This window comes from Rhinoderma darwinii, chromosome 5 (assembly GCF_050947455.1).
Source record: "Rhinoderma darwinii isolate aRhiDar2 chromosome 5, aRhiDar2.hap1, whole genome shotgun sequence".
Lineage (NCBI taxonomy): Eukaryota > Metazoa > Chordata > Amphibia > Anura > Rhinodermatidae > Rhinoderma > Rhinoderma darwinii.
The window spans coordinates 334,998,364-335,019,948 of record NC_134691.1 but is presented as its reverse complement, the minus strand read 5'-3'; the positions used below and the strand labels follow the sequence as shown (position 1 = coordinate 335,019,948).

The window sequence follows — 21,585 nt, the reverse complement described above, 5'->3', positions numbered from 1 at the left end:
CCCCCTTTTCCGGATAGGGCCCGGCGTCGCTCACCGAAGCTGCCCGGGTCCTTCCGGTCGCTGCCGCCGCCACACGCCTCCCTGCTCCTGCAGGAGGCGATCTCGCTCCCCATCTGGAGGCCGCCCGCCTCTTCCTCCTGATCGGGTCTGATGTCCGGACGTCCTTCTGAAGAGCTCTTCCGGCACCAGGAACATCGGCGCCGGAGAAAGCCGTCACTTCCGGTTCAGCGTGCACTTCCGGTTCAGCGTGCACTTCCGGTTCAGCGTGTACTTCCGGTTCCGCCTCCACTTCCGGTCTTGTCGTTGCAGACAGGAGGGAGGAAGATGGCCGCCGCGGCCCCCCCCCTCCTGTCACCTCCGGTCTTGCCCGCCTGATGGGATTCCTCCCAGACCTCCGCGGCCCGTCGCCAGGGTGCAGCTCCGGACCAGCAGGAGGAGGAGGGTCCCTGGAGGGGCTCCCTCGGCGCCGACCAGACCGAGGTGTTTCTGCTGATGAAGGCCTCTCCTGAGGCCTGGAACGCCTGCTGCTGCGTCCCTCACTCTCCTCTCCAGCCGCTGGAACCGGAGGAAGAGCCCCGGCAATCAGCGCATCCAGCCATCCCACGCCGTGCTGCATCGCTGCATCCCGGATCCTGGCCATCGTGGTCTCCATCGCCGCGTCCATCAGGTAAGTGAAAAATATGATATATATATATATATTTTTTAAATGTAATAACAGGACAAAACTTTCTCCTGTTGTCCAGCGGGAAAGAGGGCTGCCTCTTCCCCGCATGGACTTATATACTTTATTCTCCACCCACCACATATAGATACATTTTGCCCCATGCCCCTTTCACATAACCCTCCAATCCCTATAAATATAGCCTAAAACATAATACCTAGAACATAATAGCCTAGAACTCCCAAACACCTAGTCATGCGCTTCCTTCATTACGGCTGCGCCTACATTACGCTGGGCTTACTTAACATATAATATAACCATATAGCACATAACATATAATATAAACATATAGCACATAACATATAATATAACCATATAGCGCATAACATATAATGTAACCATATAGCGCATAACATATAATATAACCATATAGCACATAACATATAATATAACCATATAGCACATAACATATAATATAAACATATAGCGCATAACATATAATATAACCATATAGCACATAACATATAATATAAACATATAGCACATAACATATAATATAACCATATAGCACATAACATATAATATAACCATATAGCACATAACATATAATATAAACATATAGCACATAACATATAATATAACCATATAGCGCATAACATATAATGTAACCATATAGCACATAACATATAATATAAACATATAGCACATAACATATAATATAACCATATAGCACATAACATATAATATAACCATATAGCGCATAACATATAATGTAACCATATAGCGCATAACATATAATATAACCATATAGCGCATAACATATAATATAACCATATAGCACATAACATATAATATAAACATATAGCACATAACATATAATATAAACATATAGCACATAACATATAATATAACCATATAGCACATAACATATAATATAACCATATTGCGCATAACATATAATATAAACATATAGCGCATAACGTATAATATAAACATATAGCACATAACGTATAATATAAACATATAGCACATAACATATAATATAACCATATAGCGCATAACATATAATATAACCATATAGCGCATAACATATAATATAACCATATAGCGCATAACATATAATATAAACATATAACACATAACATATAATATAAACATATAACACATAACATATAATATAAACATATAGCACATAACATAGAATATAACCATATAGCACATAACATATAATATAAACATATAGCACATAACATATAATATAACCATATAGCACATAACATATAATATAAACATATATCACATAACATATAATATAAACATATAGCGCATAACGTATAATATAAACATATAGCACATAACGTATAATATAAACATATAGCACATAACATATAATATAACCATATAGCGCATAACATATAATATAACCATATAGCGCATAACATATAATATAACCATATAGCGCATAACATATAATATAAACATATAACACATAACATATAATATAAACATATAGCGCATAACATATAATATAAACATATATCACATAACATATAATATAAACATATAGCACATAACATATAATATAAACATATAGCACATAACATATAATATAAACATATAGCACATAACATATAATATAAACATATAGCACATAACATATAATATAAACATATAGCACATAACATATAATATAAACATATAGCACATAACATATAATATAAACATATAGCACATAACATATAATATAAACATATAGCGCATAACATATAATATAAACATATAGCGCATAACATATAATATAAACATATAGCACATAACATATAATATAAACAAATAGCACATAACATATAATATAAACATATAGCGCATAACATATAATATAAACATATAGCGCATAACATATAATATATACATATAGCGCATAACATATAATATAAACATATAGCACATAACATATAATATAAACATATAGCACATAACATATAATATAACCATATAGCACATAACATATAATATAAACATATAGCACATAACATATAATATAAACATATAGCGCATAACGTATAATATAAACATATAGCGCATAACATATAATATAACCATATAGCGCATAACATATAATATAACCATATAGCACATAACATATAATATAAACATATAGCACATAACATATAATATAAACATATAGCGCATAACATATAATATAAACATATAGCGCATAACATATAATATAAACATATAGCACATAACATATAATATAAACATATAGCACATAACATATAATATAAACATATAGCACATAACATATAATATAAACATATAGCGCATAACATATAATATAAACATATAGCACATAACATATAATATAAACATATAGCACATAACATATAATATAAACATATAGCACATAACATATAATATAAACAAATAGCACATAACATATAATATAAACATATAGCGCATAACATATAATATAAACATATAGCGCATAACATATAATATAAACATATAGCACATAACATATAATATAAACATATAGCGCATAACATATAATATAAACATATAGCGCATAACATATAATATAACCATATAGCACATAACATATAATGTAACCATATAGCACATAACATAGAATATAAACATATAGCACATAACATATAATGTAACCATATAGCACATAACATATAATATAACCATATAGCACATAACATATAATGTAACCATATAGCGCATAACATATAATATAAACATATATCACATAACATATAATATAAACATATAGCACATAACATATAATATAAACATATAGCACATAACATATAATATAAACATATAGCACATAACATATAATATAAACATATAGCACATAACATATAATATAAACATATAGCGCATAACATATAATATAAACATATAACACATAACATATAATATAAACATATAGCACATAACATATAATATAAACATATAGCACATAACATATAATATAAACATATAGCGCATAACATATAATATAAACATATAGCACATAACATATAATATAAACAAATAGCACATAACATATAATATAAACATATAGCACATAACATATAATATAAACATATAGCACATAACATATAATATAAACATATAGCGCATAACATATAATATAACCATATAGCACATAACATAGAATATAAACATATAGCACATAACATATAATATAAACATATAGCACATAACATATAATATAAACATATAGCACATAACATATAATATAACCATATAGCACATAACATATAATATAAACATATAGCACATAACGTATAATATAAACATATAGCGCATAACATATAATATAAACATATAGCACATAACATATAATATATACATATAGCACATAACATATAATATATACATATAGCGCATAACATATAATATAAACATATAGCACATAACATATAATATAAACATATAGCACATAACATATAATATAAACATATAGCACATAACATATAATATAAACATATAGCGCATAACATATAATATAAACATATAGCACATAACATATAATATAAACATATAGCACATAACATATAATATAACCATATAGCGCATAACATATAATATAACCATATAGCACATAACATATAATATAACCATATAGCACATAACATATAATATAAACATATAGCACATAACGTATAATATAAACATATAGCGCATAACATATAATATAAACATATAGCACATAACATATAATATAAACATATAGCACATAACATATAATATAACCATATAGCACATAACATATAATATAAACATATAGCACATAACATATAATATAAACATATAGCGCATAACATATAATATAAACATATAGCACATAACATATAATATAAACATATAGCGCATAACATATAATATATACATATAGCGCATAACATATAATATAAACATATAGCGCATAACATATAATATAAACATATAGCACATAACATATAATATAAACATATAGTACATAACATATAATATAACCATATAGCACATAACATATAATATAACCATATAGCACATAACATATAATATAACCATATAGCACATAACATATAATATAAACATATAGCGCATAACATAGAATATAAACATATAGCGCATAACATAGAATATAACCATATAGCACATAACATATAATATAAACATATAGCACATAACATAGAATATAACCATATAGCACATAACATAGAATATAAACATATAGCACATAACATAGAATATAACCATATAGCACATAACATAGAATATAAACATATAGCACATAACATAGAATATAACCATATAGCACATAACATATAATATAAACATATAGCACATAACATATAATATAACATATAACACATAACATATAATATAAACATATAACACATAACATATAATATAAACATATAGCACATAACATATAATATAAACATATAGCACATAACATATAATATAACCATATAGCGCATAACGTATAATATAAACATATAGCACATAACATATAATATAACCATATAGCACATAACATATAATATAAACATATAGCACATAACGTATAATATAAACATATAGCACATAACGTATAATATAACCATATAGCACATAACATATAATATAAACATATAGCACATAACATATAATATAACCATATAGCGCATAACATATAATATAAACATATATCACATAACATATAATATAAACATATAGCACATAACATATAATATAAACATATAGCACATAACATATAATATAACCATATAGCACATAACATATAATATAACCATATAGCACATAACATATAATATAAACATATAGCACATAACATATAATATAACCATATAGCACATAACATATAATATAACCATATAGCACATAACATATAATATAAACATATAGCACATAACATATAATATAAACATATAGCACATAACATATAATATAACCATATAGCGCATAACATATAATATAACCATATAGCGCATAACATATAATATAAACATATAGCGCATAACATATAATATAAACATATAGCACATAACATATAATATAAACATATAGCACATAACATATAATATAAACATATAGCACATAACATATAATATAAACATATAGCACATAACGTATAATATAAACATATAGCACATAACGTATAATATAAACATATAGCACATAACATATAATATAACCATATAGCACATAACATATAATATAAACATATAGCACATAACATATAATATAAACAAATAGCACATAACATATAATATAAACATATAGCACATAACATATAATATAACCATATAGCACATAACATATAATATAAACATATAGCACATAACATATAATATAAACATATAGCGCATAACATATAATGTAACCATATAGCGCATAACATATAATATAAACATATAGCGCATAACATATAATATAAACATATAGCGCATAACATATAATATAAACATATAGCGCATAACATATAATATAAACATATAGCGCATAACATATAATATAACCATATAGCGCATAACATATAATATAACCATATAGCACATAACATATAATATAACCATATAGCGCATAACATATAATATAACCATATAGCGCATAACATATAATATAAACATATAGCACATAACATATAATATAACCATATAGCACATAACATATAATATAAACATATAGCGCATAACATATAATATAACCATATAGCGCATAACATATAATATAACCATATAGCACATAACATATAATATAAACATATAGCGCATAACATATAATATAACCATATAGCGCATAACATATAATATAACCATATAGCACATAACATATAATATAACCATATAGCACATAACATAGAATATAAACATGTTTTATACTGAGGGAAACACTATTTAAACCTTTGGTATTGGGTGAAATGTTCTGCTCCTGTCCGTATGATCTATGAATATTGTGGACAGTGATCTCCGTCTCCCCCGCTCTCATGTCGCACATCTAACATTAAAGTGCACCTATACTTTCAAAAAACTTTTGACATTCTATAAGTGACATCTCAGAAGTTTTGATCGGTGGGGGTCCGAGCACTGAGACCCTCACCAAACGCTAAAACGAATCTGCGGAAGTGCTCAGGTAAGAACTGAACCGCTTTGTTTCTGCTCGGCTCTGCTTGGCTTTCCTCGGAAAGCCAAGCGCACAGTCTGCGGACTCTAAAGAAAGCCGAGCAGAAACAAAGCGGCACAGCGCTCACCTGAGCGGTTCTGTGGCTTCCTTTTAGTGATTGGTGGGGGGCTCAGTGCTGAGACCTCCATCTAAACCACGGCCACATGCAGCGACGAATGTTCGCACAGTTTTGCTGGTAATGCCACATTTTTACTGGCAAAATTGTGCAGCCATTCGCCACCACTTGTGGGCGTGGTTTCGGCCATGTGCGACTGCCGCTCCATGCGTTCTCACCCTTTAAACTTTATTCATGGTCCATTTAACATAGTAAAATTCCGTTAATCCGGAATGAATAGTCAAATATTCTTGACTATTGGGTGGTCAGAAGACGTCACATTTAAGGGTAAAGAACCTCCAGTAAGAAAACCCAAAATCAAATGCTGCAAAATAATTTGCTGATTTTCCTCTCTTCATTTTCTGGACGATCAGATTAGGTCACATGATAGGACAGTCAGCTGACGGCTTGTAGAGGAACCAATTAAATGATGAGGACTGGGCAGGGGCGGGACCTTCTAATGAATAATTATCGAGATTGAGAAACACAGATAATATCACATATTACAACACATATTTATTCTATTGTTCTACAATGTAACATTATTGGCTCAAGATTCTCCTGGTTGCCCTTGGAAACAGACTGCGTCTTAGCTCCACCCATTGTCAGACATGTATGACTGTTATTTGAGCTCCCACAATGCTCTGCTCTCTGGTAAGAAGGAATCGGCAGAATTCTGGAATTAGTTTTAGATGTGCATGGAGAAGAATCTATGCTGTAACTCGGGATCAGCACATGATTGATAAATCACATCATTTGCAAAGTTTCTCAACATTTTGTGTAGATTTCAACTGGGGAAAGTTGTAAATTGTTCTCCAAAAACTATTTTTGTCCAATAATTAACTGACAAACAGGATTAGTGCCTTATTGTAGATATCCACAGAGTCCAGCCTATGTAATGCTTTATTAGCATTTTAATCCTTCCTTTAGACTTTTCAGGATTTCGTTGGAGTCCTAAAAAAAATATAAAATAAAAAAATTTTTGTAAAAAGAAAAAAAAAATGCAAAAATATCAAAAATTAACCCTATAAAGCATCTCTGGAATAAATAAGTATGTAAAATCACACTTACCGACTTTGAGAAGGGACGGATGTAGAGGCAATTTTTTTATCTGGTGCCCCGCCCATTTATAAAAGACACGCCCCCAATTTACAGCATTTTAATCCTAGATAATGCATATGAATTAATATGAACAAACAAACATACCACAAACAAAACCCATAAATAATTATAGACCTAAGACCAGACCCCCTAATTAAATACAAACTCCAGACTAGACTGTATATACAGGCACCAAAAAAAATATAGACTAGACCCCAATATAAATACAGACCCCCAAAAAATACACAACCCCTAAATAAATACAAACTCCAGACCAGACCCTTGAATACTGGCTCCAAAATTAATTTACAGACCAGACGCCAATATAAATACGGACCCCAGACCAGACCCTCTAAGTAAATACAGAACCCCCAGACCCTCTAAAATATAGATACCCGATCCCCTAAATATATGCAGACCACCGAAACCCCAAAATTAACATAGAACCCAGATGCGACACTCTATTCAAATAAAGTCATGATGACTGCAGCGCCACATGGGAGTGTAGGTGACTACAGGAACAGGGAGAGGTGAGTATATTTTTGAGAAGACCCGGTGCCCAGAAAATTAGCATCCTTTTCCGGGAGAGTCCGGGAGGTCTCCCCTTTTCCCAGGGGTCTCCCGGACACGCCAGAAGTGTTGGCAAGTATTCCATAAAGGACACGTCCATCAAGTTGAATCTTTTTCAGACCTAATTGTTTGATCTAGACAGGGTCATAGCTGAAGAGAGTGAAGATATTGGGGGTCACACCCGGGTCTTGGAGCTTGAGGGTCCCCCTGCCCCAATCGAAGAGTCCAGTACTACCAATGACGTGAACGAAAACTCTAAAAAACATAGTAAAAGTAAAAAATGTAAAAATAAAGACAAAAAAACGAATAAATATAAAAGTCTGGGAAATAAAAAAAAAATCTAACGCCTCTTTCGAGCCACCCGCACTGCCAGGGACTATTTTCGGTGACATAGATGCATTTTTATATAATAGGCCATATCACAGAATGTAGATCCGTAGCCTCGCCCCGATCTACTATTAACCTGCAATAAAAAGTTCCGTACACGGGGGGCTTAGCGCCCATTTATAAATTTTGCAAACATCTATAGGCAGGAGACGCGCTAGAAAAATGATGACCTTTGATCTTGAGCGTTATAGCGATGATGTCGATGAAGTACACGTATTTGGTATCGTCAAACACAGCGGAGAGCGGGGATTATTTTGTGACATAAATTTGTCTGATTTAAGTAATTATGTAAATTACAAAAGGAATATTACAGGAAATGAGCATTTTTTCCCCCCATTTTCCCTCCATAAAACGTGAAAATGAAAGGACACCGGTTCTATCTCGGTATCCCATTAAAGCGTCACCTTTGGCGCCCCAAAGAGAAAATATTTGGCCAAAGTGTAAAATAAAAAAATATTCAGCCTTCGGTCTGATTTACTTGAACGTTGTACACGTCCGTGTGCTGTCCGTTAAAAAAACGGACAGCACGCGGACCCTTGCAACTCAATGGGGCTATTCATACATGCGTTGTTTATCACGTAGCGTGTTTCCGTTGCGTGAAACTCACCGCATGTCCTATTCTGGTCCGTTTTGTGGACCATAACGCCCATTGAGGTCTCCGGGTGCGTGAAAATCACGGACAGCGCACGCACATCTTCCGCGTGCTGTCCGTGATTCATGCACCAGGTGCTAAAGAAAGGCTGAGAAAAAAAAATATGTGCACCAACTCCGACATTAAAAACGTATGCCACACGGAACTAAAATGCAAGAAAAACGGTGCGTTTTTTGCGGACGCAAAACGGACACGTTCGTGTGAATCTGGCCTTAGAATGTGGCAATTCAAAAGGTTACATTTTGCTGTGGACATTCAGCCATCGGAAGACCTTGGTCCTGGAAGGGTTAAAGTGGTGAGAGAATCCATGCGTGTCATGCTCCGCCCCCTGAATTTTTGCCCTCAGTTTTGCCCTCAGTGTCCCTTTAAGGACAATACTCACTTGATTGCTGCCAGTGAATTTTTCTTCCACCCGGTCCATGAATGCACTGTATACACCGCGTCGTCTTCTGTGTCTCTGAAAAAATATGTACAATGATGAGAGTTGTAGTACCGGTGACGGATTCCATTACCCCATAATATGTATCATAGTAAAGAAATAGGAAACCAATTTGAACTTTTGTGATTTTTTTTTCAAATAGAAAATGAGCAGAATAAACAGATAATGAATGAGAACCAGTAACGTCAGCTAATCCAGCTTTCTACACACCCTGAATGGCATATACAGTACATCCACTGGCGTAGCTATAGGGGTCGCAGCGGTCGCAATTGCGACCGGGCCCCAAAGCCAGGGGGGCCCACGGCCCCCCGCACCACATCAATAAAAAGTTACTATAGTAACTCGGGCCGCGGGCCCCTGTTACTATAGTAACATACTTTACTTACCTTCCTGGTTCCGGATCGCAGCGGAGGTCCTGACGTCAAGCGCTGTGCGCAGCGCATGACGTCACAGCGCTATGCCGCGGCGCACAGCATCGAGACGACAGAACTCCCGCCGCGGCCGAAGAGGAAGGTAAGGTTAGCCCTGACTGGCGGGGTCTGACTCCCGGGACCCTCCAATCAGCTGTTTTGAAGGGGCCGCAGCACTCGTACGAGAGCTGCTCCCCTTCATTCCTGTCACTTCATTCCGGTCACGCTGTGAATCGGTGTCGGCGATTCACAGTGTGTGCAAGTAGTGAAATGAAGGGGAAGCAGCTCTCGTACGAGTGCTGCGGCCCCTTCAAAACAGCTGATTTGCGGGTCCCGGGCGACACATCAGCTATTGATGGCCTATCCTGTGGATAGGCCATCAATGTTTAGGGACTGCACAACCCCTAAGCCTACGATGTATCAGGCTTAGGGGGCCCATGAGACAGGATCACAGATTGTGTGATCCTGTCTGCTGGGCCCTGTATCTAAGCCAATCACATGGTAGGCTTAGATACATGGCCCATGCGTGATCCTGTCTGCTGGGCCCTGTATCTAAGCCTACCACACTGTAGGTTTAGATACAGGGCCCCAGCACACAGTAATCTTATACTGTATAAGATTACTGTCTGCTGGACCCTGTATCTAAGCCTACCTTGTGGTAGGCTTAGATACAGGGTCCCACAGACAGTATCACACATGGGCCCTGTATCTAAGCCTTAGAGTATGTGCACAGACACTAATTACGTCCGTAATTGACGGACGTATTTCGGCCGCAAGTACCGGACCGAACACAGTGCAGGGAGCCGGGCTCCTAGCATTATAGTTATGTACGATGCTAGGAGTCCCTGCCTCGCTGCAGGACAACTGTCCCGTACTGTAAACATGTTTACAGTACGGGACAGTTGTCCGGCAGCGAGGCAGGGACTCCTAGCGTCGTACATAAGTACGACGCTAGGAGCCCGGCTCCCTGCACTGTGTTCGGTCCGGTACTTGCGGCCGAAATACGTCCGTCAATTACGGACGTACTTAGTGTGTGTGCACATACCCTTACACATGTGTTACTAAGCATTTTTTGTGTGTTTTCTTACAGGTTCGGTCGTTGGACTACGGCGGATTCCAGGACTACTTCGATGACAGCTTTTTTTTTTATCAATAAAATGGTTAATGAGGGCTGTGTGGGTTTTTTTTTTATTTCAATAAAATATTTTTTCTATGTTTTTGTGTTTGTTTTTTTTTAAACTATATTACTACCGCCTTAGTAATGGCCGCCGGCTGATTGACAGTATCCATTGCTAAGGCGGGGCTTAGTGTTAGCCGCTGCAGAGGCTACACTAACCCCCTTTATTACCCCGGTACCCACCGCCACCAGGGGTGCTGGGAAGAGCCGGGTACGATCCAGTACCTGACCATCTGTAGTGATGGTCGGCCACTGGGGTGGCCGCAGGCTGGTATTATCAGGAGGGGAAAGGCCAGATACAGTGGCCCCTGCCACCCTGGTGATGCTAGGCTGCTGCTGCTTTATTGTATCTGGCTGGTTATGAAAATGGGGGCCCCACGTCATTTAAAAAAAAAAAATAATAAATAAATAATTGGAAAGAACGATGTCGGGTCCCCCCCAATTTTCATAACCAGCCAGATACAACACAGCAGCAGCAGGCAGCATTACCAGGGTGGTAGAAGCTACTGTTTTTGGCCTTCCCCAGCATAATGCTATCAGCCTGCGGCCACCCCGGTGCCTGCCGGTCACTACAGATTGTCGGGTACTGCTTCGTACCCGGCTCTTCCCAGTACCCCTGGTGGCGGTGGGTACCGGGGTAATAATGGGGGTTAGTGTTAGCCTCTGCGCCTGCTAACATTAAGCCCCGCCTTAGTAATGGAGGTTGTCAATCAGCCAGCGGCCATTACTAAGGCGGTGATAATAAAGTTTAAAAAGATACAAGCACATAGAAAAAATATTTTATTGAAATAAAAAAACACAACCCTCATTAACCATTTTATTGAGAATAAAAAAAACGCCGTCATTGAAGTCCTCGAATCCGAAGTCCAACAACCGAACCTGTAAAAAAAACACAAACACAAAAATAATCAGTAACACATAAAGAAGCAAAATTATTATTCTTACCTATCCTGGGTCCAGCGCTGGAGCCGCAATGTCAGCGTGCTGAGCCCTGTATCTAATCCAATCATGTGTGATACTGTCTGCTGGGCCCTGTATCTAATCCTATCATGTGTGATACAGTCTGCTGAGCTGTGTATCTAATCCAATCATGTATGATACTGTCTGCTGGGCCCTATATCTAATCCGATCATGTGTGATACTGTCTGCTGAGCCACTGTATCTAATCCTATCATGTGTGGTACTGTCTGCTGAGCCACTGTATCTAATCCTATCATGTGTGATACTGTCTGCTGAGCCACTGTATCTAATCCTATCGTGTGGTACTGTCTGCTGAGCCACTGTATCTAATCCTATCATGTGTGGTACTGTCTGCTGAGCCACTGTATCTAATCCTATCATGTGTGATACTGTCTGCTGGGCCACTGTATCTAATCCTATCATGTGTGATACTGTCTGCTGAGCTGTGTATCTAATCCTATCATGTGTGATACTGCCTTCTGAGCCACTGTATCTAATCCTATCATGTGTGATACTGTCTGCTGAGCCAATGTATCTAATCCTATCCATAGTTTATAGGGTCGTAGTGCTATAGATATGCTATGCTGTCTCATATACACACTTTTTTTTGGCGCGGACACATATGTATTGGGGCTATTTCCCGGACATTTTAAGCCCTGAGGGTATGTTCACACGACAGCGTCTGTTACGGCTGAAATTACTGTGCTGTTTTTAGGAGAAAACAGCACCGTAATTTCAGCCGTAATGGCATGTGCAGGCGTCTTTTGCTGCGTCCATTACGGAAGTAACTGAAGCTGGTTTTCCTTGAAGTCCATGGAAAACGGCTCCATTTACGTCTGAAGAAGTGACAGGCACTTTTTTACGCGCCACCTTTTGACAGCGCTGTGTAAAAAAAAATGACCGTCGGCACAGAACATCGTAAGACCCATTCAAATGAATGGGCAGATGTTTGCCGACGCTTTTGAGCCGCATTTTCGGACGTAGTTCAATGCTAAAACGCCCGAATTACGTCCGTAAATAGTGTGTGTGAACCCAGCCTTAGTGACGCCCCGGCTGCTAGTGCTGCATTGTTGGGTCACTTAGGCCATGAGAAGTTTGCGGGGGGGGGGGGCCCAGTAAGAATTTTTGCATCGGGGCCCATGAGCCTCTAGCTACGCCCCTGAGTACATCTGCATTGTTTTAGTATGATACACCCCTCCCCCCAATAACCTCCACCCCTCTGCTCTTCCTATCTAAATCTCATGTCAGTCTTTACTGCTCATCTGGAATTCTACTCATAAACAATAATCCAATAGAAGTTAAAGAGGCTCTGTCACCAGATTTTGCAGCCCCTATCTGCTATTGCAGCAGATCGGCGCTGCAATGTAGATTACAGTAACGTTTTTATTTTTAAAAAACGAGCATTTTTGGCCAAGTTTGCAAAAGTCCAAGTGGGTGTGTTTAAAAGTAAAAGTCCAAGTGGGCGTGTATTATGTGCGTACATCGGGGCGTGTTTACTACTTTTACTAGCTGGGCGTTCTGATGAGAAGTATCATCCACTTCTCTTCAGAACGCCCAGCTTCTGGCAGATCACGCTGTGACGTCACTCACAGGTCCTGCATCGTGTCAGACACATCGGCACCAGAGGCTACAGATGATTCTGCAGCAGCCTCGGCGTTAGCAGGTAAGTCGATGTAGCTACTTACCTGCAAACGCTGATGCTGCTGCAGAATCATCTGTAGCCTCTGGTGCCGATGTCCTCGCTCGTCTGACACGATGCAGGACCTGTGAGTGACGACACAGCGTGATCTCTCGAGAACACGCTGTGTCTGCACTGCCAGAAGCTGGGCGTTCTGAAGAAAAGTGGATGATACTTCTCGTCAGAACGCCCAGCTAGTAAAAGTAGTAAACACGCCCCGATGTACGCACATAATACACGCCCAGTTGGACTTTTACTTTAAACACGCCCACTTGTACTTTTGCAAGCCTCATTTGCATAAATACAAAAATGGTCATAACTTGGCCAAAAATGCTAGTTTTTTAAAAATAAAAACGTTACTGTAATCTACATTGCAGCGCCGATCTGCTGCAATAGCAGATAGGGGTTGCAAAATCTGGTGACAGAGCCTCTTTAAGATGATAAAGTTTCAATTGCTTGAGAAGTTGAGGGTTTTTATTGGTTGCCTGCTATACTATTGTTTTTTCTATAAGTTGTTTAAAAGCCCTGAACTCAATTCCTAACCATTTGCAAGATCTCTGCTTGCTGTCAGTGGGTGGAAACATTCATTGTTCACAATCAGAGGCTGGAAACCTGTCCTGATCGGAGAGCTCTGATACATTGTAGCAAGTTGTGCACCTGTGTCAGCTGGACATGATCAGGACAGGTTTTCAGCCCCTGACAGCAAACGGAGATCTTGAAAACTATGAGAAACTGAAGCACAAAGTACATTAGAAAGTTGCATAGCGTTTAATTTTTCGATCACATGGCACATCTAGGGTAACATATCGTGCACTTACAGTATATGACGCAGACTTGGCCGGCCAGGGGCTTCTGGGTAGAATAAGTTCTGGATCCCACTGTGGGGCGGCCGGCTTGTGTATGATGAAACGTTCTACCTTCACTCTGCTCTGCTTGGCTTCTATTGGTGGAAGTTCACACGCTGGAATATTGAATGAAGAATTGGGTAAGGAATCCGGTCGGTCGCAGTTGACCCTCTACTTACTATATAGGATTGAACTTACACGTCCTTCATGGAGCCCTATGGAAATCCCATTTGGGGGCATTTAAGCCCCATTCCTGGTTAACATAAAACCGCCCACAAAAACTCCCAGAAACATCCGTTTTCTTGGGCACGATATGAATTCGGTGTTTGATCACATTCTCAATAATTTTAGCCAGGTCCAAGATTGGCAGCAAAATTTCAGATTCACAAATGGCAGATCATAAAACTGAATGGCCAATCAGAAGTGTTGTCTTAAATCACGAGAATCACATAATAACTGAATTTTTTTTTCTGGAATAGCGCCATTTTTTTCTATAGATGGCATCTGGTATTGCAGCATTCATGTAAATTGGGTTGGGCTGCAATACCAGACACAACCTATGGATAAGAGTGGCAGTGTGGTAGAATTTATCTTAGACCAACCATTAGGGCAAAAAAAGTTAATTTGCTAATTTCTAATTTTGAATGTATTTATATGGCCGACTATTCAAAATGTTACGTGCTGAGCGTATATACAATACACAGAGGTGTCATAAAGTGAATAATAAAAATTATTTATGATGTCATTAATGTGTTAGTAAAATGTCAATCAGTATAAGAATTTACTACATTTATGGGACTTAAGATAAATAGAAAAATGACCTTTAATCATTTGATAGTATTAGTGCACTCACTATTCTATACATACATTACATTACTTATCCTATACTGAGCCTGAGTTACATCCTGTACTATACTCCAGAGCTGCAATCACTATTCTGCTGGTGGAGTCACTGTGTACATACATTACATTACTTATCCTGTACTGATCCTGAGTTACATCCTGTATTATACTCCAGAGCTGCACTCACTATTCTGCTGGTGGAGTAACTGTGTACATACATTACATTACTTATCCTGTACTGATCCTGAGTTACATCCTGTATTATACCCCAGAGCTGCAGTCACTATTCTGCTGGTGGAGTCACTGTGTACATACATTACATTCATTATCATGTACTGATCCAGACTTACAGCCTGTATTATACTCCAGAGCTGCACTCACTATTCTGCTGGTGGAGTCACTGTGTACATACATTACATTAATTATCATGTACTGATCCAGAGTTATATCCTGTATTATACTCCAGAGCTGCACTCACTATTCTGCTGGTGGAGTCACTGTGTACATACATTACATTACTTATCCTGTACTGATCCTGAGTTACATCCTGTATTATACTCCAGAGCTGCACTCACTATTCTGCTGGTGGAGTCACTGTGTACATACATTATATTACTTATCCTGTACTGATCCCGAGTTATATCCTGTATATATACTCCAGAGCTGCACTCACTATTCTGCTGGTGGAGTCACTGTGTACATACATTACTTATCCTGTACTGATCCTGAGTTACATCCTGTATTATACTCCAGAGCTGCCCTCACTATTCTGCTGGTGGAGTCACTGTGTACATACATTACATTACTTATCCTGTACTGATCCTGTTACATCCTGTATTATACTCCAGAGCTGCACTCACTATTCTGCTGGTGGAGTCACTGTGTACACACATAACATTACTTATCCTGTACTGATCCTGAGTTACATCCTGTATTATACTCCAGAGCTGCACTCACTATTCTGCTGGTGGAGTCACTGTGTACATACATTACATTAATTATCATGTACTGATCCAGAGTTATATCCTGTATTATACTCCAGAGCTGCACTCACTATTCTGCTGGTGGAGTCACTGTGTACATACATTACTTATCCTGTACTGATCCTGAGTTACATCCTGTATTATACTCCAGAGCTGCACTCACTATTCTGCTGGTGGAGTCACTGTGTACATACATTACTTATCCTGTACTGATCCTGAGTTACATCCTGTATTATACTCCAGAGCTGCCCTCACTATTCTGCTGGTGGAGTCACTGTGTACATTACATTACTTATCCTGTATTGATCCTGAGTTACATCCTGTATTATACTCCAGAGCTGCACTCACTATTCTGCTGGTGGAGTCACTGTGTACATTACATTACTTATCCTGTACTGATCCAGAGTTATATCCTGTATTATACTCCAGAGCTGCACTCACTATTCTGCTGGTGGAGTCACTGTGTACATACATTACATTACTTATCCTGTATTGATCCTGAGTTACATCCTGTATTATACTCCAGAGCTGCACTCACTATTCTGCTGGTGGAGTCACTGTGTACATACATTACATTACTTATCCTGTATTGATCCTGAGTTACATCCTGTATTATACTCCAGAGCTGTACTCACTATTCTGCTGGTGGAGTCACTGTGTACATACATTACATTACTTATCCCGTATTGATCCTGAGTTACATCATGTATTATGCTTTAGAGCTGCATTCATAATTCTGCTGGTTGCTATCATTTAGAAACAATCAGTAACTTTGGTGTCAGACACTTCCCTAGCAGCTTAGCTGAGCTTCTATAATACAGGGGAGCAGTTAGTTTTTCCTACGTCAGATAATTAATTATACAGTGTCTGGTAAAAATGAACTTTCCCAGAATGCAAATCAACTCTGTGTACGCTCATGCACTTCAAGTACTAAAAAACAACCGCACAATCCACAACCTGCTTGCTTATAGTTTCCACGTAACATTGTATTTTTTTTTTGCACTGTACAGAATAAAAATTAAGTGAAAATATGTAAAAGGTGACTTTTTTTTGTTTTAACTTCTTTTTATCAAGTTTTGAGGTTTTACATACAAACATAAAGCACGAAATACCGTAATAATATCTGGCCTGAATCACATTTTACAGAATGAGTGAGAACATTCAAGGTGGAAATTATTTTATTTTTTTTCTCTGGAGTCGATGTTACTCGGAGGTGGAGTTTCACTTTAATGATGGGGCTGTGGTATATTCTGTATTTGTAACGATACTTACAGGAACTCAGACCTTGGGCTTTAAACTTAAGGTTGAGCGGATCCCGGGAGTAACTGGTAACAAAATCAGGGATGTCCGTCCCGCACTGCAGGAGAAAACGCCATCGATCATTAACACTCATGGGTTGTGTCATTCAGAGATCAGCAAAATACAAGTTTTCTGCAATTTTAAACACAAAAAAAGTAAGTTACAAGTAATTGCCCTCCTCCACCACTGGAATGGGGATTGTCCAATTTAGAAAACCCATTTCCATCCACCCTATTAGTGAATTCTGGGGGTCCCCTGTGTTGGATCCTAATCTTTTGGCCAGAGTGGAGAGCGGTTACATGGAGCGTCTCTGGAGGACCTGTCCTGTCCTGTATTACACAGACAACACATTGATATGAATGGACACCGTGTAATACTTCATTTCTCCTGTGGTGGCGCTGCAGGGAAACTGAACACTTAGGGTATGTTCACACAGCCAATTTTCGGAACAAAAACGGACGAAAAACGGACGAAAAATCGGAAGCAGAACCATCCACAGTATATCATAAGTGATAGCCACAGTGCCCTCATAACAGATCCATCCATATAAGGAATAGGATGAGGGTAGGGGGCAAACAAGCACCTGACCCTCAATACCCTAGATATGGGGAGGGGGTGCTCTAGGACCCTTGTTAATCTATGTGGGCATCTGGTTATAGCAGAAACAGTAACTTTATACTTTTAGTTGTCTTTTTAGCAATTTTTCAATAATTTTCTAGAAAAATAACAGGAAGGAAAGAGTTTTCCTGCTAGCCCCTCTGCCCACAGCTGGCGTTTAAGTATGTGCCCCCCTTACTAGTCCTTCTATTGAATGTGAGATCTCCTCCGGAGCATGGCTATGCAGCGATGCCCCCCACCAGTCCAGTGCCCAGGCTATCCAGCGGTGTCCCCCACCTGTGCAGTGCCCAGGCTATCCAGCGGAGCCCCCCACCAGTGCAGTGCCCAGGCTATCCAGCGATGCCCCCCACCAGTGCAGTGCCCAGGCTATCCAGCGGAGCCCCCCACCAGTGCAGTGCCCAGGCTATCCAGCGATGCCCTCCATCAGTGCAGTGCCCAGGCTATCCAGCGGTGCCCCCCACAAGTGCAGTGCCCAGGCTATCCAGCGGTGCCTCCCACCAGTGCAGTGCCCAGGCTATCCAGCGATGCCCCCCACCAGTGCAGTGCCCAGGCTATCCAGCGGTGCCCCCCACCAGTGCAGTGCCCAGGCTATCCAGCGGAGCCTCCCACCAGTCCAGTGCCCAGGCTATCCAGCGGAGCCCCCCACCAGTGCAGTGCCCAGGCTATCCAGCGGAGCCCCCCACAAGTGCAGTGCCCACATATTCCCCTCTCGCTATGGGGATTGGAGGTTTTCCTTTAAGAATCGGTGGAGTTACCTCTTCACTATACCGCACAGCAGAGCTGTCACTTTGTAACAAACCCTGTTATTTATCCTGAGTTACATTATAGGGTCAGAATATAAAATAATTGCGTTATTCCTGCGCACGTAACTTTACCTGAGGACGTGACGGGTAAATCTCGGAGCAAAACTGACCCGACCTTGAGGAGTCAGCGGCAATAAAGAACAACCAGGGACATCGCAGCAGCTTTTGAGGATTAAACCATAAATACTAGAAGATGATTACACGTTATCTGCTGTTTACTAGGAGTTTGAAATTGATTGTTAGTGGCCGTGCAGTTTTGCAGTTAAATAGCAGTGTCCACAGCAGCACAGAGTATTTCAGGGGGAGATTATTGGACATGTGACCTGCCCACTCATTTGATTATGGTAGAGAGGACAGGATTGTACCAGGGGCATGCGATGAGGGATCAGATCCTCGGCTCATGTTGATTGTAGCATCACATACATAAGGGGGAATTTAATAAGTAAAGTGCAACAGAATTGCGCCCATAACGTGTGGGGTAAACTGCTGACGTGAGTTGCGCTAAATGTATCATTCTGCGTGCGCCATTTTGATTATTTTACGACATTACTGATAAATATACCCAAGGTTCCTACATTTCAGCTTTCTTTATCCTTGCCACTTCCCATCATGCATCTTACCTGTCTGAAGTCGTGCGGCTTGGGATCCTTAAATTGATCTTTAGGGTAGACGCCATTTTTAACATATAATATATTGGCTTCAAATGGTTCCATTGGCTTAAATCTCGTAAGAAATCTCTCGGGTTCCTTTGATTTCTTCAGCGGTGGGGGAGGGGCGTCTTTAATGACCTCCATCTCCTTTTTTTTAAGAATCTGATTTATGTTCCTCCTTTCCTTCATGTCGTATCCCTCCAACCTTCTTGGTAAATTCTGCGATTTGTACAACCTGACGCTGAAGTCCGGAGGCTTCTTCCAGATATTATGCTCTGGAATTGGATTCGCAAACACAAAATTGTTGCTTCTTTCCACGGCCAGTTTCTCCTTTGCGTTAAATTTCGCTTGTCTGGAGAACAAGTAACGACGTTCGTTATCGCCCGGATGTTTGATGTCGGCGAACATTCTTGTCTAAAAATGAGAGAACACTTATTAAAACTGGTTAACAACGAGCTAAACGGCACTACTCAATGCCAAGCAGCTGCTGCAAAAGCACATTGAATTTTAAGGCGTTTTGGGATTTAATTCTAAATTCTCTGATGGGTAATAAAGCAACAAATACAGATGAAAAACGAAATGCAGTGCCATCACTTAATCCGGAATCCAATAATCTAGGACATTTAATAATCCAGCACTTGTTTCCGGTCCCAGATTATATAGAATCAGAAGATTTTTGTAACATTTTATTTTGGGATTTCTTTTTGAAGGTTCCTTACAAGAGATTTCTACATACATGACTGTCTGATAATCCATAATATCTGATAATGTGGCATCTAACATCCATAAACTCGGAGAGTGGGAGTCCAGAGCAGTCTCTTACCTCTGAGGATTTAGGTTATTTCTTCGGTTCTGTCTGTAAATTGTAGAGGAGCCGTAGTCCGGTAAACAGATGGTCGGGGGAGATGGGTAACAAGTTCCACAAGACGTAAGTACTTTGTCTCCCTCTCAGCAGGTCCCGGAGTTGCCTGGATACTAAGTAATTGGCCATTGACAAAATACCAACTGCAAATCTTCTGTGTTGACTGTAAAAGGTTCATTCAGAGGAACTTAGCAACAAAGTATCGTCCATTGTTCCTGCCTGTAAAGTGCTGAGCAAGGATTCTACAAGTCCGAGCAGGAATGATGGGAAATCGTTCAGACGGGTGAAGACTGGAGATGCGGCGCTGCTGACATGCGGAATAGGCGATGCAGGGAAATATACTAGGTCTGCATCTAGAATA

The 21,585-nt window shown here is 38.9% G+C and overlaps 1 protein-coding gene across 1 annotated transcript; it reads right to left on the bottom strand.

Moving 5' to 3' along the window:
• Positions 1–7,415: 7,415 nt before the first annotated feature.
• On the bottom strand, positions 7,416–21,211 carry C5H7orf78 (chromosome 5 C7orf78 homolog). The gene is made up of 6 exons (XM_075828770.1): positions 21,186–21,211; positions 20,333–20,776; positions 18,265–18,349; positions 15,140–15,282; positions 10,040–10,114; positions 7,416–7,901 (listed from the first exon to the last, which is right to left on the bottom strand). The coding sequence occupies exons 2-6, from the start codon at positions 20,768–20,770 to the stop codon at positions 7,854–7,856; spliced, it is 789 nt and encodes a 262-aa protein (XP_075684885.1). The 5' UTR covers positions 20,771–20,776; positions 21,186–21,211; the 3' UTR covers positions 7,416–7,853.
• Between the last annotated feature and the right edge of the window lie 374 nt (positions 21,212–21,585).

Bases quoted from the DNA above. Each gene is read 5' to 3' on its own strand.
- C5H7orf78 (XM_075828770.1), bottom strand. From the start codon at position 20,770: ATGTTCGCCGACATCAAACATCCGGGCGATAACGAACGTCGTTACTTG. The intron at 18,350-20,332 runs GTAAGATGCATG...TTTCTCCTGCAG, and splicing joins AGCCGCACGACTTCAGACAG to TGCGGGACGGACATCCCTGA. The intron at 7,902-10,039 runs GTGAGTATTGTC...TATTTTTTTTAG, and splicing joins AATTCACTGGCAGCAATCAA to GACTCCAACGAAATCCTGAA.